The following is a 24,962-nucleotide window of genomic DNA, read 5'->3' on the forward strand; positions in this document are numbered from 1 at the left end:
TGCCTCTTCTTTCCATTAACAGCCTTTTGTTTGTTGTGTAAACAGACATTGCTGCAGGCTAGGGGAGACCTGGGTGCCTCATTAGGAGCTTCTTTGTTGGGCTTTAACCACCATCTTTATATGCGGTTCACTGTTAAGCAACACATGCCTGTATTCTATTCTAATAGTAGCACACACAGTACTATTCAAAAGTGTCCAAAGTATTTTACTCTTATTACATCAACCCTGTAAGTCAGAACAGTATAACTTCCATATTACAGATGAAGGCATAAAATGTGGTTTGCTTAATAAGGCTACCTGATGAATTTTTTGGCTCAATATCTGCAGCCAAGTCTTTCAGTAAAAACTAAATACATTGTGGAATCTCTTTGTAAAAAAATTCCTTGTGAAATAAAACTTAACTTTTCAGTAATATAAATTAATAGTTTGAAAATTGTGAAGTCTTATTAGAACAATTTGTATAAGAAGCAATCTGCCACTGATTGATTTTTTAAAATTTTAGACAGCTGAATAGAAGGAGATCATAGGAAAGGGGGGAAAAAAGCTTTCAGAAAGATAATCATGTCTACTGCAGCAAACATAAGAATTTGTATACACAATCTACAATGCAAAGCTAACAATGTTGCTATTTATCTTCCTCTATTGCACTGTTTCCAAAACATTTTTGAGCGAACCTAAATACAGTTTCTCACTCAGTCTGGTGACCTACAGAGTTGGTAATTGTTAACAATAATAATACAAAAGATCTTCCTGCAACTGTCAGAACATCCATATGACCATCATTTGGATTTTTAGGTTGCGACTCCTAATTTGGGAACCACTGCTCTGCAGGCTATTTCACACAAATTATGAGTGCTTTAAATGATAAGACCACAGTCAAAGCACCCGGGTATATTTTTTCATTCTGAGGATCCAAAGCGGCACCATACAGGTGGTTTCTACTAGAAGTTTAATTACACTCACTTATTTTCAGGGGTCTTTTTAGCTTATTACAACTTTTACTGTAATAAGCTAAAAAAAAAAAAGACCATCTAAAATGTCTTAAAGCATCAAAACACAGCACTTTCTTCAAAAAGAAATGAATCCGAAGTCTTTTTACCATTCCTTATTCTGATGCAGCTAACTAATGATTCTATCCACACTTCACAGTAATCCCAATATTCAATCAAAAATAAATGCTACACGCCAAAAGAAATATATCCCCTTACCCAGAAGAGACCTCCAGCCACCTCCTAAGCTGTACTGGATGCAATGCAGGCCATGTGGCCTGGCTGTGGCAGAACAGTTTAGGATTAGGATACTAATACGTAACAGAAAATATGACTAAACTTTTTAAACCAAAGCCTACACCAGGCACATCGAGAGGAGGAGGAGGAGGAGAAGGAAAAGAAGGCAGCTGAGCTTGCACCTAATTCTCTTTACTAGGACTCTACAGGCCCAATCCTATCCCTTGCCAGTGCCCAGAGGTACACTGGGGCTGAAATGGCTACTGCTGTATCCTGTGGGGCCAGGGAAGGTGCCTAAGGTCTCCGTGGAGTAAGGTAACCTCTGTTCTCTTACACCATGTCGGGTGTGTTTGGTCCTGATGGGTCTACTCAGATCTGGGTCAGTCCTTGAGCTGGCACAGAACAAAGGAGACCCGTGTTGGGCACTCCTTAAGAATGATTTTGGGAATGGTATTATGTCTTATAAGACTAAAAACTCTAGCGTCATATTGCATGTTTTTTCTCAACTTCACCATTTCCAGAGAGCTGGTTACTCACATAAAGATGTTGTCTTTTGGCATAATATGACTTAAGCCTTCATCCATCTGAAAAATTTTGTGGAATCGGTGATTATAAACATCAGTCACCACCATCTAAAACAAAGGATGGAAATCATAATAGAAAATTATAACTGAACTGTGAGAAGCCCAAGTTACTTGCAGTTCAAGAAAAAAAAAAAGGAACCACTTGTCTCAGGTATTTTCAATACAGGTTTTTCCAATGCTGCTTCAATAATTGACTAGACATGTACTTAGCCAAACTTTACAGATTACTTGAGTGGAGAGCAGCTAGTAATCTAATAGCCACAGGAATGCTCTGTATGCTAGGTCTCTAATATTAAGAGCAGTCAGCCTCCTCATATTTTCAATGAGATTGGAGATTGAAGGAATATTCATAAGCCTCATATTTTTACCAAGCCAGACATCTGCTTGCTTTAAAAGTCTGCCTAGGGACAAAATCCTCAAGGAATCAAGAGATGCTAGAACGCAGCGATGTAAAATTCCATGTTCCCAGTAGCTGCTGGCACATAAAACATGGAACTGGCTATTAATACCTAGCTAACCAAAGAAGGCAGGGAGGTAGCTTTCCCTTCTCCCAAGGATACTGCTCTTTGGAGGCTCTGACCACTGTCCCCCAACTCTCTTAAACCCTACTTTGCTTTTCTCCAGCTCAGGTTCATTCCATGGTCCCACTACAGTTCCACTGCTGCTTGGTTTACTTCTGCCTTAGGCAGAAGTACTGTCAGCAGATGCAGGGACTTGACAGCAAGAGTATACAGCTGGCTTGCATCTTACATGAGGGATACATTCCAGAGTCAGTGTCTAAAACCAAAATCGTGTATACTCAAAATCACCATGAAAATCCTTTACAATCAAAAAATACATAATGTCTCTTTTAAAACTACAAGAGGCAGATGGGAATTGAGACCGACTGAGGGAACAGCAGCTTTGTTCTCTGCTCTCACTCTGGGGCATGTATTTAGTAACTGGAATGGCAGGCAGAATTGCCTCCACTACTTATATGGTTGTTATTCCCCCTGGGGTTTTTTTGGGGGGAGGCAAGCACGTGTAGTTGAATTTGTATAAATGAAGTCCATGCAAGATACTGGCTGACTGGACTAATAACAGGATTCCTCATAACAGGATCCCTCATCTCAGTCTGCTCAAAGTCTCTACCCTTACTTCTTGTTCCCTAGGAAACTTCTGCAGCTGCTGTTTCACAAAAAATATTGTACCCCTGCTAGAAATTATTACTCATTGATGCTCCATTAAAATAAATAGTAATTTAAAATTCAGTAAATAATTTTTAGTAAATTTTTCGGTAAATTTAACTTTTCCCTCTTCAAAAACTATTACAAAGTGTGACAAAGTAGACAAAGCAAACTCTGATGCCAATATTATTTTCCCTGCTGGTCCCAGACAGATATTAAAAAATGGCTTCCACTGGGCCAACATTTGCTAGTATAGGAGTAGATGAGCTTTCAGTCTCAAGAAATCTCCATCATACCACATGACCAACTCTCAACTATATGCAGAACTTCTATTACAAATATTTTTTTAATAAATTTGCATAGAGAGCACCCTTCCTACAACACATTTTTTATTACATACAATCAGAAAGAGGTTAACAGACAAGTATCTAAGATCTCAATTCAACCCACTGTAAACTTCTAATTCCTAGAGACAGCTTTCAAAATTAGTGCCATTTGTGGTCATAATTTCTTTATTGTTAAAGAATTAAAACCAGACTGCATTGTTTCATCTAAGTTTCTATGTGGACATCAAGCACTTGTAACTGGAATCTAACTCCTCCCTGTCCTAAAAAAAATCATTTGCAACCCCTTTAAAAGATGTACTCAGAATTAATGAGAACAGGATTAAGGAGGATCTCAACCATCTGTGTTTTATTTCTGTTCAGTTTATCTCTGAGTTGGAAAAAAAATGTGACCAAAGCAATGAAATTGCCCACACAAGTGGCCAACACACAATCCTATGCATGTCTACTCAGAAGTAAGCCCACTGGGTTCAGTGGGACTTATTCCCAGGTAAATGTGCATAGGATTACAGCCTTAATCTTGTATATAGGAAGGAATAAACTATTTTTCCTTTATGACAGATGAAGATTTCTATACAAGCTTGGATGTTCCTTTCTCAGAATATGATTCAATAAAATATAATCACCCTATTTATAACACACGTTCCCCCTTCCAAAAATTAAGTAACCTTCTTAAATTATTTGTTTTTACTCAACTCAGACATTATCCTTCATATGAACATTCGTATATAAAATGGAGCTTTATCACATCAGCGTTATTTATTCTTACATTTTCTGCAGGGACCCCAGAGAGTTTCGCGAGTGCATCACATAGATCCGAAACAGCCCCCATCATTGGCACAACTACCCGGTACTGGAAATAAACAGATGATTAGACAAACACTAGGTAAATTAAATCCTACAAGGAACAGAATTTTAGGCAAAAGGATCTGCAGCTTTGATACAGGATAGAATTCTCTGCCTTTTACAGTAACTTTTCAGTGAAGTTACATTTTGCTTGGGTTGGCACTTCAGTTTCAGGGCAATACTGCAGATAAAAAGATTGACCGTAAAAGCACACAGCATTCTTGTAGTTGCGTCCTGTAATTTTTCCCTTCCTCACAAAAATAGTTCTACAGAACACATTAAGGCCCACAAACATGCCCGATGAATTCTGCAACAGTGCATGTTCACATGCATGCGTCCCTTCCAATTGTCTGACAAAATGTACACCTCCAAAACCACATTCTTTAAAGTACATTTGATCCAATGGACAGTCACCATTTTAGCAACTATCTGCAAATTAGGTAATTACAAAAAAGACAGTCAAACTACTTAGAATTCCACAACCTGTTTCAACATTCTGTCAAATTAGTTAGACCACGCATGTCAAACATAAGAAGTTCTTTATCTGGACCACATAATCATTAGGCTGCCTCAGCACTGCCCTTTCAGTAGTACTACTTCCGCAGGGACTCTGGGAAGGAGAGATGGAAGTATGCCTTAGAATGCAAGGTGTACAGAGGAAGAGGCAGATCAAAAGGAGCGAGAGAGGGAGAGGTTGCTGAAGTGCTGGGAGAGCCCCATTATCACATGGGTTGCCCTTAAAGGACCTTTGCTTCTGCCAAGGTGTCACTTTGCAGAGCACCTCTCTGCCGCTGAGCTGTGGTGTCACCTCAGCAGAAGCAGTGCTACAGAGAGGGTGGCCCATGCAAAAACTGGGCTCTCCATACCTTGAAAATATTAACAAGATTTGCATATTTTCACTTTTGTCATTTGCAGTTAATGAGTTTCTATGTGAGAAAAAAGGGCTTATTTCTGGCAAACATCTTCTTAATTACATCACTTCCAGCCCCCAACAGATACCATGATTGCTATTTGGTCCATTACATGAAATGAGTTTGATATCCCTAAGTTAGACCAACCGCAGACAATCATTTACATTTGCATTTCTAATGTACTATAACAATGAAGTGACACAAAGGACGAAAGCAGGGCAAGACTTGTCAGTGCATTCCATATATGATTTGTGGCCAATTAACAGACTGTTTCCCCTACTGCCCTAATTTGGACTGCATATTGGGACAAAAAATCAAAACTTCACATATAGGCTAATGGGTTCTGAGCTGTCTTGTGACAGATCAGAAGAGAGACCTTGGGGTGGTGGTGGACAACTCGATGAAAGTTTCGACCCAATGTGCGGTGGCAGTGAAGAAGGCCAATTCTATGCTTTGGATGACTAGAAAAGGTATTGAGAATGAAATGGCTAATATTATAATGCCGTTGTACAAATCGATCGTGAGGCCACACCTGGAGTATTGAGTCCAGTTCTGGTTGCCACAACTTAAAAAGGACATATGGTAGAAATGGAAAAGGTGCAAAAGAGAGCGACTAAAATGATTGCTGGGCTGGGGCACCTTCCTTATGAGGAAAGACTACAGTGTTTGGGCCTCCAGTTTAGAAAAGAGGCGCCCTGAGGGGGGACATGATTGAGATATACAAAATTATGTACAGGAAGGATAGAGTGACTAGAGAGATGCTCTTTTCCTTCTCACGCAACACCAGAACCAGGGGACATCCACTAAAATTGAGAGTTAGGACAGACAAAAGAAAATATTTCTTTACTCAACATGCAGTTGGTCTGTGGAACTCCTTGCCAAAGGATGTGGTGCTGACATCGGGCCTAGATGCCTTTAAAAGGGAATTGGACAAATTTCTGGAGGAAAAATCCATCACGGATTACAAGCCATGATGTGTATGTGCAACCTCCTAAATTTTGAAGTAGGTTACCTCAGAATGCCAGATGCAAGGGAGAGCACCAGGATGCAGGTCTCTTGCTGTCTTGTGTGCTCCCTGGGGCATTTGGTGGGCCACTTTGAGATACTGGAAGCTGGACTAGATGGGCCTATGGCCTGATCCAGTGAGGCTGTTCTTATGGACTGAGGTTTTCAAAAATCACCTTTGTGATTTGCACACCTATTTCCCATTTATAGAAGTGTTTGTTCTCAGTGAGTAAGATAGGATTACAGCCTAAGTCTTGCAAACATAACAGGCTTGCTTCTAAATAAAGTAACATCATTTTCAAAAACTTCTACCCATTAATTTTAAAAGAAAAAAATATTGTGCAGATCATATCACTGGTTTTGGAAACTTTATTGGACTAAACACTATTCTCTGAAGTTGGTTGTGTTATTGACAAAGATGCACAAAAATATCTCTACTTACTTGAGTAGGTCTGCGCTGTGGATCTGCAAAGACCAAGAAAACCTCCATAGGCCGATCTTTCTTCAAGGGCAATGGAAGGGTTAAGTAGCAAAAGGGGTCAAAAGTCACAGAAACTTTAGAACACTTAGGACAAACCAATGTGGATTTGAAGAGACCATGAAAAATATCTACAATGATAGAGTCATTACGCAGTCGATGGTTCTCCCAAGCTTCTTTGGCCACCACCTATTTGAGAAAAAGCAATTGCAAAGAAGCAGAGAGTTAACCACCTAATCAACTAAAATGTAAACTTCTGTGAGCAACACTATTACAACAGAAAGCCTTCTGAAATACAAAATGCTTCAAAAACTAGGAAGAGTGACAACCAAATGCAAACAGTAACTGTAAGAATTGTGTGTGCCTGGACGGAAGCCTCTCAGCTCAATTACTTATTGATTTACAGGCACATCACTTAACAACCTTCCACTTAATGACAGACCTCATATACGACAGTGATCAAAGCACAACAAAGAGGCTCTTAATGAGGCACTTGGGACTCCCATAGCCTGCAGCAGAGTATCTGTCTATACCACAAATAGGCCCTTAATGCAAAGAAGAGACAATCAATCTCCAGTGGCCTGTGCACAAAAGCATTAGGTTGGGTTGAATGTTCGCTTAACAACCTAATCGCACAACAGAGATTGGATAACGTCTCCCTGTCGTTAAGTGGTGCACACCTGTACATCAATGTACAGCTGACCAACAGTACAACACAGAATGCACAAGCAGGTTGCACATTATTGTTCAGCAGAGGCTGACATAATAAGAGACGATTAAACTCTATGAAAAATAGATTTTTAGTAGCTTCTAATAAGTAGGCAACTGGTTGTTCTAGAGTAGTGGTCTCCAAACTGGACAGGTCACAGGGATGCTCTGGGCAGTCACGCACGTTGCCCAGCATCCCAGACGGCTGCATCACAGGGTGTCCGGGCATATGCAACTGCCCAGAGCATCCTTGTGACCTGCTCCATTTGAAAAACATGTGACTCCACAGTAGAACGGAAAGCTTTGTTCATGGGGGGGCACCTTTCTCCAAACCCCAGATTTGGTCCATAGGCTGGGGTTTGGAGAGCCTAATCCTAACGTAGCCTAACATGTCCTAGAGAGCACTAAATGGTATGCAGTTCGATATAAGAAATAAAGTAGTTTTCTACTAAAGTATGCACTGGGGGAGGTGATGGGTTGGTGGGATTGGACAAGTTTCTGGAGGAAAAATCCATTATGGGTTACATACATGATGTGTATGTTCAACCTCCTGATTTTAGAAATGGGCTATGTCAGAATGCCAATGCAAGGGAGGGCACCAGGATGCAGTTCTCTTGTTATCTGGTGTGCTCCCTGGGGCATTTGGTGGGCCACTGTGAGATACAGGAAGCTGGACTAGATGGGCCTATGGCCTGATTCAGTGTGGCTGTTCTTATGTTCTTAAGAGAGAAAGCAATTAGCTTCAGAAATATCTTCAAAAAAATTGGGCTGCGAGATGCTACCTGCAACATCAACCAATTTCATTAATTAGTTGAGTCAAGACTGACTGGGTATTGTCCCCATGCCTTCTCTCAAGTCTACCAAAAATTTTAAGTCCTTGTGTCTCATCTCTTTCTAAGGCCAACACCCAAGGACCATAACAACTAGCCATAACAGGGATGACCCATGGAAGGTGAAAGCAACAGGGCTGCCAGTGCCCAAAGATGTGAATGTTAAACATTCGGTCTTAAACATTTCATGAAGGAATAGGTGAAGGGGAAGAGAGGCAGTGTCTTGTCTGCTCACCGGCAGAAATGTAGGGGCAGGGTTTGTTAATTGTTTTGAAGAGGCAAATACAACTCTTGAGTGGGTGGGAAGGGCAGGCAGGCTAGAGAGATCCTGTCTTTCTACCCTTGCAGCCTCTTACAGCATGGAGATGGCTGGCTGAACAATTCTTGCATTCTTTGTGGAGAGGGTTGCTTCTAGATGGGTACCTCTGGAAGTAGCTAATGAGATCCAGCAAGATTGGGGCAATCCAACCTCTGGCAACCAGGGAGCCACATGACCCTGGTGTGATCCCCCAACTGGGCAGATTTGGAAGAAACTGGCAGTGACGTGATGACTTCATCACCAATTATTTCTGTGTTCTGAAGTCCTTTGGCACACTCAGTCGGAGGAGGTGGTGGTAGATGTGGTGGGTTTTTCAATCTCCCTTCCATGTTGTACTGGCTTCTCCATCACCAAAGCAGAAGCTGGAATGGTGCAGCAGGGATACCAAGAAGCTGCTGAAACAGGAGGATTCTTGTGGGGGGGGGGTGCCTGTGGCAGGGTTTTCAGGGGTGCTAAAAAGCGCCTTACAGGCTGCAGATTGAACCACCCTGACCTAGGATAGTTCTTAGGTTTATCATGGGGAGATTTGATAGGAAACGCTTTCACAAAAGAGTACACTTTTGGTCTCAAGTCAGAAACTCTCCTGCAAACCCTGCATTCTTTATACTGCATATTTTTGTTTGAAGTCTTGGCTGAAGGACAACACTATAACCTTGTTGCAAAATGATTTTTGTATTGGTCGGTGTTCTCATACACTAAAAAAGAAAACAGGCTGTTATTTTTAACTTTTCTGAAAAATAAAAGCCAATTTTGATATCACATCTAGAATTTATTTAATTAAATTGAATGACTAAAGCTGAATTATAGCCCTAATGAAGGCTTCTCTCTCATACGAGCACATTAAAAAACAAAAGCACATTAAAAAACAAAACAAAAAACCTGGGTTGTAAATATAAAGGAACAACACTGGCAGGCAAGTTGATGGTTGGATAGGGATCCTTAAACCAACAACACACAACCAAGATAGTGTGACAATTAAAATATCACTTTAGAATACATGACAAGAAGTGCTACACAAGACACACAAGTAATCATCCAGCTTGGTCAGGTTGCAGCTAAAATGCTACATTCCTACTCAGGATTCGCACTTTAAATGACAGAGATAAATTGGAGAGAGCTCAACAGAGAGGGGTCCGGAGCGCTGCTGACTTATTAACTAAGCAAAAAGCTGAACTTAGACTGTACCGAATCAGGCCTGCCATTAGCATCCTTCAACTCCAAATAGGGTTTCTTCTTTACTCGGTTTAGATCCTCATGTAAGCCATCAAGAAGAAAGGCCAGGAGCTCCTGGGAATCTTGCTGTTGGTATCCTGAAAACTGAGGAGCAAAGCGGCCAACCTGAGTCTAAAACCAGAAGACGAGAATACTGTTAGGAAAGTTGCATGTGAATTGTACATAAAGGAGAGGGGAAAGGAGTAATAATGGTCCTATTTCTTCAGAATTCAACAAGATTATATTCTATTTATTCAAATAGAACTAAAGAACGTCTAATTCAAATACAACTAAAGACGTCATCAAAATGTATTTTTTTATCCAGTCCCATCCTATCCTATTTTTCAGATTTGGTTGACAGTTTTGTTTTTTTTAAATTAATTTTGTAATTATTTTCCAAAATAAAAACAAACAACAAATATAAACAAACACATAACAAACACAAACTCAATACACAACACAAAAAAACAGCAACACAAAAACATACCGTTGAAGGGTGCAGGCAATCATATATCAATATGTCTAATCAATCAATAAATATCTTCTAATCTTGTTCCTAGTTTAACCTCTTAATATCATTTATCTAATATCATATCCTGTATAATATATCATGTATACAATAAATTCGTCTAAATGCCCTATCAATTGGTTGACATAGTTTTGTCAGCAGCCACCACTGTTGCATAGTTAATAGGAATGCTACTATTTGCACAGAGGAACAAGTGACACTATATGTGCAAACTCTGTGCAGGAACCCCTTGCGGATCCTGGGGTCACCATTTAAATGCCTTCAAAAATAAAAAAGGACAAAAACAGCACTTTTTTACCATTGCAAGGTGAAGCTTTGTGGTTCTCAAGACCTCAGGGCTAAAAATAGCACTAATGACCCACTTCTGGATTGCACAGAGGTTCCAGGCTCATCCCAGCATCGCCCCAGAATGCAATATGATGCATTCTGGGACGATGCTGGGAGGAGCCAGGAATTTCCACATGACCCGGAAGTGGGTCACTAGTGCTATGTTTAGCACTGAGGGGCTTGGGAACCACATGGTTTTACTGTATGAAGATAAGAAATATTATTTTCATGCTTTTTTCTTTTTTGAAGGTATTAAAATGGCAAACCTGGTATCTGCTGGCATCTGTGGCAAGTTAAATCCACAGATTCTGAATCTGCAGTTGCACCTATAATCAACAGCTTTGACTTATGCAAACAAGTCACTCAAGGATCAAATCTATCATTCCTCTAAATCAATTCAAAGTAGTTCAGTGTACTGCTGTCACAGCATGGATTGACAAGGAAGTGGCTTGGTGATCATGTCATTACCGAGCACTCAATATCCGCTGTGTAGCTACCCATAGGGCTAGGGTTATGCTGTGATACTGGATGGGGTGCCACTGTGCCTGTATGCCTGTGCTCTCCTGCACAAAAGACACTTATTAACAGAAATAGCCTCTTTCTGCAAGTGCTTCAGGGTGTGCGCTTTGGGGGAGGGCCTCTGGGTGTCAGCTGAGGCTCTCTTGGCTTCCCAAGTGGCAGGAGTGCCTCCAGGGCAGCTTCTGGGTCTCCTGGCTGCCCATCGAGGGAGAGTGGTCAAGAGAGGGCAGGGAAGGTGACTACGATGGGAAAGCAACAACAGAGATTCTGACTCCATTCCATTTACACGGGGAAACTACCCCAGTTGGATCTGCTGGGGTCCGGATTAGAAGAAAAGAGAGTGATTGCCCCAGATTCCCTGCGCATCTATGGTGGAGTGACTTGTGGCTCAGAAGAAGGGGCCCCAACTCAGGTTCCCCCTCAACATGATCTGCACCGCCATGTGACCCCTGTGTGCAGTGCTAGTGGGGACAACTCTCACCTTGCAGCGGTGGCTAGGCTCGGTGGCACTCGGAAGAACCTCCTTTTATGCTTTCCCTTTCCGCCTTTGGCTGTGAGTGATGATCTGACATGGTGCCCCATCAAAAGGAGCCAAAACAGCAATGCCTCCAGCACATGGGCTGCAGTTGGGGCCAGGGCAGATGGGGACTTTCCCATGCAGTGTGAAACTGGTGCGGGAAGTGGAAAGTGCTGGCAGCTTTAAAAAAAATTACTTCTGGTCAGGAGAGTGGCAAAACATCCAGCTACGCCTTTGCTCAGCTGCTCAGCCATCACAGGGATAAGCCAGACAGCGGGGAAGGTTTGGGGAGTGGGATGGGATTTAAAGAATGGCAAGGAAGCCAGATGGGGAAAGGAGAGATGGAAGAAAGGCAGAAACAAGTGGGTGAGAAAGGGGAAATAGGGATGAAGGAAGGAGTGGAAATGCAACAGGAGGAGAGATGGAGGGAAAGAGACACAAGAGGGAGAGAGAGTGAGAAAGGGAAGAGGAAGAGAGAGGAACAGAGAACAAAGACACATTAGGGAGATAGAGGCTGATGAGGAACTGAGATAAGAAGGAGGCAGGGAGAGAGGAACCAAGACTGGGAAGGAATAAGCGGGATCCAAAGAGGGTCATGCCAAGCTTGAGAGGTGGCAGCAAGTGGTTTATCCACCCCAGAGAGATGCGAGCTAAGAAACTTATCCGTGTGAGGAGAATACCATCAAGACCAAATGGAGATGAGAGCAGGGGTGCCTATTTTTGTAAACTCAAACTGAACCAGAATAAATGGCTAGTGATGCAGCACTGGATGTGTGGAGTGTAAATTCTGTGAAAACCTGCATAAGGCCTACTTTGGCTAGATCCTTACAATATAGAATTAACGCCCTGGGATTGGGGAGGCGATGACAACCACTAACTTCAGAGACATGCAAAGATAACAAGTCACCTTCAAATTTTAACTAAAAATTCTGCTCCATAACTAAACTGGTAAGAGTTTTACAAGCCAGAACCATTTTAAATGAACATTTGGAATGCATGATGCCTCCTTATAGTATGCATCTTTGATTATACCCTTGCTAATTGGGTAAGAGGCACTTTTTCAAGTGGGTGCCCCTCTTTCACTTAGTAGGGGGAGAGTAATTGCCCCTCCGCACCCCAGCAGTGTTTTTTCTAGTGACTGTCTGCTGGTGTTTTGCATCTTTTAGATTGTGAGCCCTTTTGGGATAGGAAGCCATTAGTTATTTGATTTTTCTCTGTAAACCGCTTTGTGAACCTTTTTGTTGAAAAGTGGTATAGAAATACTGTTGTTAATAATAATAATTGTATTGGCAACCTTCAGTCTTGAAAGACTATGGTATAATAATAATAGTAATAGCAGCACAGTGAGGTACTGTGACACCCAAGATCCCTTATAATGCTTGGAACGGTTTTTACAGTTCAGTCTGAGCTGAACTAGGCTAAAGAGTAGGAGATAAGATTTTCTCTACAGGTTAATCATGAGAGCTTTTCATAGTAAGCACGACACCAAGAATGCCATTGCTGGGCTCACAGGAAGCCTCCTTACTTTGAACATGCGGGGAGCCACATGAGAATGCCTCCCAGACCACATCTGTTTGATGAGCTCTGCGTACGCTTCTGCAATTTCTCCTCTCATTCCCAAAGGATTCTCCTGATTTATTTCAGCCTCATACTCATCTTCCAGGAAGTAGTCAGTCAGTGGAGGTGTGTTACTCAAACACTAGACAAATATTCAGAAAAAGAGCTACATAAGAAAAAAAAGAACATGCTACCAACCATTGTCACTCTATGGCCAAATGAAATGTTACGTCAACAAGGTCATTTTATAGAATTCTATGGCAAATTAAAATTGTACATGGGTAACTGCTCAAAGGAGAAGATTCAGGACTACGTATATTAAGACACCTCCACACATCCCAACCAACAGTTATGTTTACAAAGCTTATAAAAGCTGTTTGAGAACCTAAAGCTGGACATTACAAGTATAGAAAACCCACAAAAACAAGGAGAATGCCACTCCGAGTATGTTCTCATACAGAGTCTACCAGTTCTTTACCTGTAATGCAGAGTTCATGAAACATGTATTTCCCAGGTTACTGAGCCCACAGAGACCAGGCTGTAACTGAGGAGGGCTCTCCCTGTTGCTGTAGGAGTTGCAAGAAAAGCTAGAGCCCCTGAAAGGAAGAAAAGAGGCACACAGAAGGGTAATACTGCATAACAGGGCATTTTAACTGTGAAAATATTTACAATTTAAAAAAAAACAACAGCAAGCTTCTATCAGACAGTTACTTTCAAAACAAACAACATTTATACATGTTTGGAGAGAGTTATGGACAGATATTCAGCTTTCAAAACCATGAGATAGAAAAATATTCTAGACTGTCACTACTCTATTTTCTGTTTTGGATATGTATCTATTGTGCTTTGTAGACATAAAGATGTTTTAAAAGGCCAGGTTCAGTCACTCCCATGTAGAGTGTTGTAGTAATCTTATTTTAATATTACTAGTTCATGAATGACTGTGGCTAGGTTGTTCCTCCTGAGTGGATGCAGCTGACAAGCCAGCTTAAACTGAAAAAAAGTACTCCATATGTTCCTTCACATTAAAAAAAAACACCCTACATGTAAAATGTGAGAAAGATGCACTCATATGAACTTCCAGCTGCAATCTGCAGTGGTACAGTTAATAGGCTGCCTAATTCTCAAGTAGCAGATGAGGGCTTAAATCTATTCCTCACTACATGTCAGTAAAGGACACAGTGAGGTGCTTTTCTCTGTCCACTAAAAAGCAGGCTCTCTTAAGGAAAAGCCTGGTTCTCACAATCAGTAAATGAGGCATTAAACCATTGGTTCCGAACATTCTTTTGGGACTCTACTCCTAATCAGGGTAGTGACCTGATTGGGGATGCATAGTACCATTATAATGGTACCAACATGCAGGTTTTGCTACCACCTGCATGTAAATTTTAAAAAACCCTTTTTTACTTAGATGAGTTTGGTAGCAGCAGCAAAACCTGGACGTGCTGGTCTAAGGGCACTAAGGGACCCCAATGGGGTCACTACCCTCCTTCGGGGGCAGCATTCAAAAAAAAGGTTAGGAATATCTGCCCCAGGGGGTCACAACCTTCAGGACTGAAAACACTGCATTACTTTTCTTTGAAAGGCCTCTCCTCTCAGTAGACCCTCAGTAGTAGGGAGAGGAGAGTACCTTTGCATCTGGACCAGCAGAAAATGACAAAAGGGGAAGAGATGGTTTAGCTCCTTGACTGCAGGTTTGTAAGAATTGGGCCTTGGTATCTCAATTTTTGATTTCTGGATGTCAGCACTTACAGTGACCATATCGTATTCTCCATTTATTATTTTCCTTTTTGCTTTTCAGTTCTATTACTGATTTTTACAATTTTTTAGCATTACATAGATCATTGTTACTCAGTTCTGAAAGGTATCTCCATACCCATTTTACAACTCTTGAACCTGATGTTGAGAGGTACTTGTCCCAGGGTACTTAGTGAGACAATTGGGCAACTGTTTGGAACTTCAGTTGGGTTCTCTACTAACTAATAGTAACAAAAGCAATGCTGGCTTTCAAATACTAAAGACAGAACAATACATTCCAATGTGTATGGTAGCCTTGTTACTTATACTACTTCACAGTGTTTTTCCATCTGTTGTTGTATAGCAAAGGGCCATCATGAAAGAACAAAGGGCAGACCAGATATATGCTTAATAGAATCATGCCTAACAAAGAAATGTTAGTATTTCCATGTGATTGAAACTAGAACTGTATGTCAGCTTCAAACAATGAAGCCATGATACCCTCCAGGGCAGGATCTTATTTAATAAAGGAGAGAATTTACAAAGGTATTCAGAGAAAGGAAGTTGCATAAAGAACAGTAACATCATTCTTGCTCTTACCCTTTGCCAAGACTGGAGCAGTTCAATCCATAAGAGTTATTGCTATCACCATTTGTAATGGTTGAAGAAGAAACTACAGAGGAGCAAGAGCTTGCGGATGATTTTGAAGAGGTAGCCAGATTTCTGCTAGTTGCAGTGTTTGATCTGGGAAAAGTAACAAAACCATGTTTTGCAGTTTTGTTTTTTGAGGTCCCAAAATGCTGGCACTGGGCTCTGTAGTACAGTGTTCATTATTTTAAGCTGTTATATATTTTTATGTTTCCAAAACAACACTACAAAAGGAATGATCAGGACATCAGGTGTCACTACTGAAAGCTTTGCCCATGTGATAATTGGGCTCTCCCATATTTTGAAAATATAATCAAAAGTTGTGTATTTTCTCTTCTGTCATTTGCAGCAAATGAGTTCCTAAGTGAACATTGTGTTTATTTCTGGTCATTACCTGCTTAATGCATCTTTTCAGGTCCTCAGCAGGCACTAAGAATGCTATTTGCCCCATTATATGGAAATGAGTTTGTCACCCCTGGGTTAGACCATAGGATTTAGCAACCAAATCAGAACAGGCACAGTGCAATCCTACACATGACTACTCAGAAGGAAATTAACTGAATTCAATGGTACTTACTCCCAAGTAGGTGTATAGGATTGCAGCCTTAGTCTTTCTTTGTGCAGGTGCACTATAATGCTTGCATTTAAAGAAGGAAAGTAACTCCTTATGGAAAGGCACTTTGCTAGCTTTGTATTGCTGTATACTGTGGAGACCATTTTCACAAAGTACTCCTGACAGCATTTGTCAAATAATCAAATAATCAAAAGAATGAAATTCTATGGCTCTAACTCAGTTCATTCAGCTATAATTATGAAAACACGAAGTATTCTCTTTCAGTGATGGTACAACATTTCATGCTTTGACTACCATAGCACCTACTCTCTAATCCCTATCTCTATACAGTTGTGTTTTTAGACTAGATATACTAGACTGTTTTTGACTAAACATTTAAGTTTAGTTCACAGAAAGGCAAAAATGAAAATCTGATTGGATATTTCAATGATAACTGTGGGTTGTTGTGCTGAGGGTTCAAAGCAGTCTGGAATTCTGCAGATTGTGATGTTGCAATGGTGAAACATAGGTTAGTGCAGAGCACAGAGCTTGCCCAAATACACTCCCCAGATTAATTCTTAGGCATTTTCTGTTAAAGGTTTAGGATGCAGGGCTTGAAAAGAGTAGATAACTCTGTGTTAGATGGACAAAGAGGTCCTACCAGTATAAACCAAGTCCTTACTTCACTGTACACTTATGACCAACACAATTGTAAAATGTAAGCCTAGGTAAAAACACACACGGTTCTAGTCTACACACTGAGTGGACAGACACAGTTGGTTGTTTACTACTTCTAAGTCCATCCTTCATAATGAGTAAACTTCAATAGCAGGTCATGCAGAGTTAATGACATTAAAACTTCACCTTAACTCATGTACGTATGCAATTTATATAAATCTATACCGTAAGTTGTACACAAGACTTTAGAAAATAAAATCATTTACTTCAACCACACTGAACAGGAGATTTACATTCATCAAAATGTTTTCTGCTATAATCCATACAAAGATATTTTCCTAATGAAGCACTTTGCTTCCACTTAATTTTTACCCTCCTCCATTCACTGCAGAAAGAAAGACAGACTCCAGGGGGAAATGGTAGGTAAGTTCTAATCCTGATCCTGGTAAAGTCTTTCTTCAAATGAGCCTGCCTTCTAGTGAAAAAAATGGAGAGCACCAAATGTGTGAACCACTGGAAAATGACAACCAGGGAGAAAGCTGTATTTAGCTTGGCTTCTAAACAAAGCTTTGGTTACTCAAGACTTCTTTGTTCTTTAAACAGCAGCAGCTGCTCAATATTTGGCATATTGTTAATGACATACACCCATTATGTCTTCTCTAAATAAAGGATTATGATGCCCAAAACAAACAGGTCAATTTCATGGTGATGCCTGAACTGAGCCAGAGCGGTATTATGAAGGGATAAAACCTTACTTTGTAAGGGAAGATTGCCTAGGCCAGGTACCATCTTCTTTCTTCACTTCTATTAACACTACCTAGAAAGAAAAAGGAAAAATAAATCTAGGCAGAGGTTGTTACCTACTAGATCTGTGCAGCTCCCAAAAAGATTTAAGCAGACAAATGCTAGCTGCAATCCTATGCACATTTACATATAAGTAAGCTCCACTGAATACAGTGGGACTTGCGTCTGAAGAAACACACATTAATTGCACTGTCAGAGTATTTACTTTTCTCACCTGTCCCTGATAGAGTCCTGCATCTTGTATAGTGTTATCAGATTTGCTCAGCTGCTCATATGTGTTACTCATGTATCTGCTCCATAGTCTAACTTCCTTCTCTTCCGGTATATTAAACTGTTTTCGCATTCTTTTTTCAATGGTAGCTAATAAGAAAGAAAAGAAAAATTCTAAATCATTCTATTCTGAAGAGAAAGCAAACTTAATCAAAAAGGACAATATTCTCCCAAACATAATCAAAAAGGACAATCTTCCCACACACAAATCTGTCCAAACATTCAGAACTTAGAGGGAGGCTCTCTTATGGGTTCCACAGCCATGGGCCCAGCAAACCACAAACCATGAGAGGGCCTTCAGTGGAGGTCCTTGTAGCATGGAACCCCCTATCCCTGGAATTGCAGTCAGTGTTCTCCTTCTTTATTTTCTGCTGCCAGCTGAAAGCTTGACTAATTAAGGGCACAGTCCTAACCCCTTATGTCAGTGCTTTCCAGCATTGACATAAGGGCAGTGCAGCTCTGAGGTAAGGGAACAAGCATTCCCTTGTTCCTCCGTGGCCTCCGAGGCCTCCGTGAGTGACACCCAACTACAGGATGCACCACACGTCCCATTGGCACCACTATGCCAGTGCTGGAAAGCACTGACATAAGGGGTTAGGATTGCGCCCTAAAATAGTTTAATTCGGTTGGGTGGGTGTTTTCTCTCAGTTGCGTTGCCTTAGCTGTTCTTTCACTTTTTTATTGTACTTGTGTTTAAAAAGTTATTATAAGATGCCCTGACTGAGAAGGATGGGATATAAGTTTTTAAAAACAACAACATGCACTTTCTGGTGTGTTAGGCAGTGGTGAATATACAGGTGTCCCCATACCCAGAGATCCGGTTTCTGTGGTTTCAATCATTCATGGTTCAAAAATCTCGCTCATCACACAAACTGCTTATCTGCTTGAGTTTGTAGCCTTCACATCGCTGTTCCTGGGTATTGGGAGCGCCTTGTTGACTGTAAAATGGAAATAGGAAGCAAACAGCATTTGCAGGAAGTGAGGCAGAGGGCTGAAAAGAACATGACACTTATTACAGAGTTCAAAGACCTTAGAGTTACATTCTTTTCAGCCCTCTGTCTTGCTTCCTGCAAGTGCTTCCTGCTTCCATTTTACAGTCAGTAAAGAACTTCAGAGAACCAGGAGCAGTGACAGGAAAGCTGCAAGCTGAAGCAGATAAGTTATTTGCATGATGGGGGTATTTTTGAACATTTTTATAGGGTCCCCTTCTATCCATGGTTTCCGTGTCCACATGGGGACACAAACGTATCCCCTGTGGATATGGGGGGACACCTGTATTACTGATGGCACCTATGTACAATAATTTTCTATAAATTGTAATATCTGGTTACAGCTACATGACGGATACATGAGAATATCTATATTCTCAGTTTACGCAACCACTTCTTCAACATGCAATTATGGTTATCTGGGTATTTAAAAAGCATTTTCTACTACTACTGAAAGAATGTGAAAACAGTATTAGAGGTTCCAAAAATGGTAGAGGCATTTGCTCCATTTTGTTCTCTGACAAATTGTTGTATTAGCTGTTTAAATGCTTTACGAGGCCACGTGATTAGCAAGCTACTCACCAACAGTGTCCGCTTTGCTGAAATAAGAGCTCACAAGATTATTAGGATCACTGTTCTGACACAGCTTCAGTTCTAGAAGATAAACCTCTACTTTGCAGTGCTTCACAAACAGACCATACTCCACAACCTATGAAGAAAAAGTTTCCTATAAAGTAGGTATAACAAACTATTGAGATAAACATTTAACTAACGAAGCCTGTCCGCAGTCTAAACTGAAGGGTTTCTTCCTCAAAGTAGTTATATCTTAACCTGGTAGATAACAGAGCGGTGGACTACAATTTCACACAACACACTAAGAAACAGAAAACCTTGGTTTTAACTCTAGTTCTGCCACCGAGGCTTGAAATATAATTACAGTCCAATCCTAAGCATGTTTATATGGAAATTATAGAGACTTTAAATGGCAATCAATTTTTACAAATATGAACGTCTATCCTAAGCTGACTACATCAAGTTACAATTAATTCTTCTCACTCAAGCCCACCGCACAGAACAAAGGGCAGGATCCAGACAGCCAAAGAAAAATTCCGCCTGGCCCTTTTCACTGTCTTCCTGCAAGTTGACCCCAAAAGTCGGATTATATTCTGGAGCAGCCTCAGATAAAGCCTAAGAAGTTGCATAACTGGAGCATATAATGTTTCAACACACAATGTTTCAACAGGCTAAAATTACATTTTGATCTGGGAGCCAAATAATTTGTTCCTGAAATCTGATAACAAAATTGAGGTCCCTCTAGCTTTAACACAGAACCTGACTACAACTGCGAGCTGAAGACACAGAAAGATGGGCTTCCTGTGCAGAGAATTAGTTTATAACTTGGATTTTGGAGGTATTTATATCCTGACATTCCAAGTTTATACATTAATTTTATCCTATTTATCTGTAACTTACTGGTGCTTAATCCAAATCCTACTACACTTACAGCCTCCTTTGTAGAAGTGCCACATCAAATCAGATCCATCGAAAGACAAACACTGTTTTACTACTGGGCTATCAAGGCTACTTCCCACATGTTTTCATAAATTTTAACATCATGATGTAGTATCACAGGAAAGGGAACAATTTAAAGCAAAACATTAGTTTGTGAGTAGTGACATCCTTTTTATTCCCTGCAAAGAAAGTGAAGTCCACTGATTCTTACATCTGTACTCTCCAGGGAAATGCAATGCAAGCAGCTATGTCAAATAACTATTTTTCTCCATTTTAATCTGAATGGTGCAATGAGAGCAGGCTTATGGTTATACTACTTTCCTATTCTACATTTTTACGCTGCTTTAAAGCATATATAGTTCTGGCCAGTGTAAAACTTGCTTAAGCACACCTAGACTGGACTACAGTCATATGTTCTTTGTGACCAAAAGCATTTGGAAACTTCACTTGCACAAGAATGCAGCAGCATGAGTCCTGGTTGGGGCCCATGCTAGGGAGGGTGCAACTTCCACTGTATTCCTATATGCTTTTGGGCTCAATTCAAGGTGCTAGTACTGAACTTTAAAGCCCTAAATGATTAGGGACCAGGCTGCCTGAGAGGCTGTCTCCTCCCTTATAAGCCTTCTCTGTCCACCACCTCCAATACTTATCTGGGGCTCTGCTCCACCCCATTAGAGGTTCAGCTGGGGGTAATGTAGGATTGAGCCCTTTAGCTGTAGCCCCAAACTATGAACCCTGGAGATTCATTTGAACCCCTATTATCCTTTTGTTGTCTGGTCAAAACTTCATTTTTTTGCCAAGCATTTCAGTGTTTCGCACTGTTGATTGTTGGCCGATTATGGTTTGTTTCTCTACTGCTCTTACTATCTGTTTTGGTTTTATTCTTTACTGTTTGTTATTTTATTTTTGATTTCTGGGTTATGTAAAATGTTTTATATTATGTATGCTGCCTATAGAGTCCCTGAGAGGGCTGAAAAGCGAGGTATAAATGTGTATATCTATAAAATACATACGCGCAACTTAATATCATACATACATACATACTTCTTAATATCTTCTAGAAGCAAAACTGAATCCACAACTCAGGACTCTATCTCAGAATAGTCTTTTCTTTTAACAATTTTTCTTTTAACTTTCTTTTAACGATATTCAAATGCTGAATGTGTATGTGAAACAAGCTTAGTACAAAAAACATGAGGCTTGGGGACCTTACATGGTCCTTTAGGGGTTCCTCCAACTATCACACCCTACATTTCTTTCTTTAGAAGCAAAAGCATCTTTGGCATTTCCCTGTGGGCAATCAGGCATTTTTCAATTTGGAGACAGCAGCTTCCATCAGGAGAGTCCAAGAAACACTGCCCTCAATACTGCTGATTTTGTTGTATGTTCAAATATCTAAAGTCAACATCAGAAAAATGCTGTGCATGAAGTGGCAGTCAGCATATCTGACTTCACCCCATGGTCTAGCTCAGGGGTGCTCAATAGGTGGATCGCGATCTACCGGTAGATCGCGAGGCAAAATGAGTAGATCTTGGAGCCCTGTCTCTCCAAACTGTTAATATGTCAGTTTCGTCTAGTGACTAGATGAAACTGACATATTTAGCTGACACTAAACTGACACTGAAACTGACACTTTAGCTGCTCTTCAGGCATGCAGCAACAAAACTGAGGAAACTGACTATACTCTAGTCAGTTTCATCAGTTTCCTGGGGCTGCATGCTGGAAGAGCAGGAGCTAAAGTGGGCGGCTGTGCCTCTTGGGGGGACCTGTGGCTGCCCCCAGTATGTGGGGTGGGGAGAGAGGAGAGGCCTCCCGTGTGCTTCCTGAAGCATCTGGTGGGCCACTGTGGGGCACAGAAAGCTGGACTTGGTGGGCCTCCTCTGACCTGGTCCAGCAGGGGCTCCATACATCAAAGGGGGTGTCTGTCAGACGCTTCCTTCCCCCCTGGTAGATCTCCGGGCCTTGCTGGGTTTCAAAGTAGCTCTCGAGCCAAAAAGTGTGAGCACCCCTGGTCTAGCTTAATCAGCAGAGTACAGGACAGCCAATGAGAAGTTTTGGGAAAGACAGGGAAATATTTTCATTACCAGTTCTTTAACCTGATACAATAAACTCCATTACACTAGGCACTAGCTAAAAAAGACATAAAGGTTTTATTTCCTCCACGACAGGCATGGGCATGGAATGTGACGTGATACAAACAGGCTAAGCCACACAAGGATTAAGAGCACTTACTTTTCTTACAATTGGTTGCTGGCCCTCTATACAGCCATACCAGTTCACTAATTTATTCCAGGCTTCAGTAGGAACCAACACATAATCCAATTCATCAATGAGGTGTTCCTTCAAGGTCTGAGTTTCTGAATCTAAAAGAAAAAAAAAAAGTCAAAATACTAGCAACTCCCCTTGATACCCTAAAATTCAAATCTGCTATTTACACTCTCCAGTTGCACCTCCTAAATACAAAATTCACCCATCAAAACAGGAGACAACTCAAAACCTTTAGGAGATTTCTCTATACAGGAAATGAAATCAAGGCTCAAAAGGAGCCTTTGCTCAGAACAAGACTCCAGTGGAAGGTTCTTATTCCATCAACTAAAAACAATTTTTAAAAATATTGTTCAACAAGCCATAAGCTTAATTTAATTGGGAAATGAGGGAAATGAAGGGAAAAAGAATTAGAAGACCTCTTTCCTTTTGTTACTATGACTCGAGACTTCAATACGTGAAATAAGATTACTAAAATGTTATGGTGGTAGGCTGACTTTACAAAGGGAATCCACACGCTGATTTAACTTTCTGAGGTAAATCCAAGGTGCACCTCTCTTACAACAAACATGACTTTTAATCTCTTAAGGAGCTGTTATTTCCACTCCAGGAGTATGCATACAGAAAGGGAGGCCGGCCTAGGACTGCATGCTACCACTGTTGTACCTGCAACCTAGGGAAGCAATTCTCTGTGGTGAGAGCAACAGTACAGGAATATGAAATCCTAAAATTTGCTATCGATCTTGAGATTTAAAGAGAACTACATATGAAGGAAACTCAAAATCTAAGGCTGTCTTTTGAAAGAGTAATCTTGTGCCCCAACAAGTGTGACCCAGTTTTCAGTCAAGAAAACAGTTTTGAAGCTGAAGTTCAAGAGAGAAAAACAACCTTTAGAAACCCATTTTTCAACCTGTAATTCTAAACAAGAAATTCCATGACACACCAAATACCAAGTTAACAACATTTTGTGACCATAGAACTAAATGTACCAGCTAGTTCTCCTTCAGTTTCAATTTATGAAAGAGGAAACCAGAAACCAGACTTGGGTAGTTCCTCTTGAGTGGGGGGGAAAAAGGAAGTGAGAAAACTATTGGAATGGTGTGAGAAGCCACAGATGAGACACTAATTCAAGGGTGGAACTTCTTAGCCCCATTCCAACATCAGATGTTGATTACAATATCTGGTAAAGCTAGAGACCAATCATATATTTCTTTCACTGATGAGAACTGATTGTGGAATAGATCTCTACTTAGAAGTTGGGAAAGAATACTTGGGAGGAGTTGAAGAAGAGAGAGCTAACACCCTCCTTAAGCCAAACTGGAGGAAAAGTCCATCACAGGTTACAAGCTGTGATGGGTATGTGCAACCTCCTGGTTTTAGAAGTAGGCTACGTCAGACTACAGATGCAAGGGATGGCACCAGGATGTGGTCTTGTGTGCTCCCTGAGGCACCTCGTGGGCCACTGTGAGATAGAGGATGCTGGACTAGATGATCCTTTGGCCTGATCCAGTGGGGCTCTTCTTATGTTCCAACTCCCCCAAAACAGTGGCCCTTCTCCACTTTGAAGACCCTTCCCAAAAACAGGCTTCTATCACAGACCCCGATCCCCTCTTCCTGCTGCTTTTTACCCGCAAAAAGCCCAGAGTTGTCAATGGGTCCCGGGAAGAGATTGGGCTCCCCAACATTGTACAGATCCCAGCTGTCAAAGCCCACGTATTTCTTCCACTGCTTGAACCACCGACTGTCGATCAGGTACCTGCAAGAAGAAGGAGACCCCTTAGGACAAATGGGGAAGGGGGCTTGGGGTGCACGATGAGCAGCACGACTGGAGAGGAGTGACAGCCCAATCCTATCCACACTTACCTGGGAGTAAGCCCCACTGACTCTAACAGGACTTACTTCTGAGTAGACGGGCACAGGATTGGGCTGTGACTCAGCACCGGCGTGGAACAAGCCCTCCTCACGCAGAGGATCTGAAGGGGCGCGACGGCATCGATGAGCCGGTCCACCCGCCCCCCCTTTGCTCCCCCCCCCGACCTCGACGCCGCCCGCCCCATCCCTCCCTCCCAGGCGGGCGGGAGGCGAGGCGAGGCCTGGCTGAACCTGACCCCCACAGACGGAGACGAAGGGCGCCGCCGCGGCCTCCCCGCTCCCTTCTCACCAGGACTCTCCCGGCCTCAGAGCCTCCCCCAAGAGCGGCATGAGCTCGGCCCGCTGCATGCCGGCGTCAGGCCTCAGGCTGGCAGCCCCGCCGCCGCCGCCGCCCTCCAACCCCGCTCCGGCCGCCGCCATGACAGTGCGCGCTCCCCGCCGACCGGCCGCCCCAACTGCAGCTCCTTCCTCTCCCAGCAGCATAAACAGAACGTCACTGCGCAGGCGCGCTCGTCTCCGCCGCTCGCCGGGCCCGCGACTGCAGGCGGGGCTGCGG

The 24,962-nt window shown here is 41.7% G+C and overlaps 1 protein-coding gene across 2 annotated transcripts in view; it reads right to left on the minus strand.

Annotated features, from left to right (window-relative positions):
* Positions 1-24,869, minus strand: part of USP4 (ubiquitin specific peptidase 4) — a 47,273-nt gene extending 22,404 nt beyond the window's left edge. For both annotated transcript variants that reach the window (XM_066613865.1, XM_066613866.1), the window contains exons 1-13: positions 24,696-24,869; positions 24,163-24,290; positions 22,502-22,632; positions 19,340-19,466; positions 17,713-17,858; positions 17,450-17,511; positions 15,416-15,559; positions 13,557-13,674; positions 13,047-13,220; positions 9,603-9,761; positions 6,525-6,749; positions 4,090-4,173; positions 1,764-1,858 (exon numbers count right to left, since the gene is read on the minus strand). In XM_066613865.1, coding sequence (XP_066469962.1) covers positions 1,764-1,858; positions 4,090-4,173; positions 6,525-6,749; positions 9,603-9,761; positions 13,047-13,220; positions 13,557-13,674; positions 15,416-15,559; positions 17,450-17,511; positions 17,713-17,858; positions 19,340-19,466; positions 22,502-22,632; positions 24,163-24,290; positions 24,696-24,826 — 1,724 coding nt within the window. In that variant the 5' untranslated portion in view covers positions 24,827-24,869. The remainder of the gene's footprint in view (positions 1-1,763; positions 1,859-4,089; positions 4,174-6,524; positions 6,750-9,602; positions 9,762-13,046; positions 13,221-13,556; positions 13,675-15,415; positions 15,560-17,449; positions 17,512-17,712; positions 17,859-19,339; positions 19,467-22,501; positions 22,633-24,162; positions 24,291-24,695) is intronic.
* Between the last annotated feature and the right edge of the window lie 93 nt (positions 24,870-24,962).

The sequence above is a fragment of the Tiliqua scincoides genome, chromosome 2, assembly GCF_035046505.1.
Source record: "Tiliqua scincoides isolate rTilSci1 chromosome 2, rTilSci1.hap2, whole genome shotgun sequence".
Classification (NCBI taxonomy): domain Eukaryota; kingdom Metazoa; phylum Chordata; class Lepidosauria; order Squamata; family Scincidae; genus Tiliqua; species Tiliqua scincoides.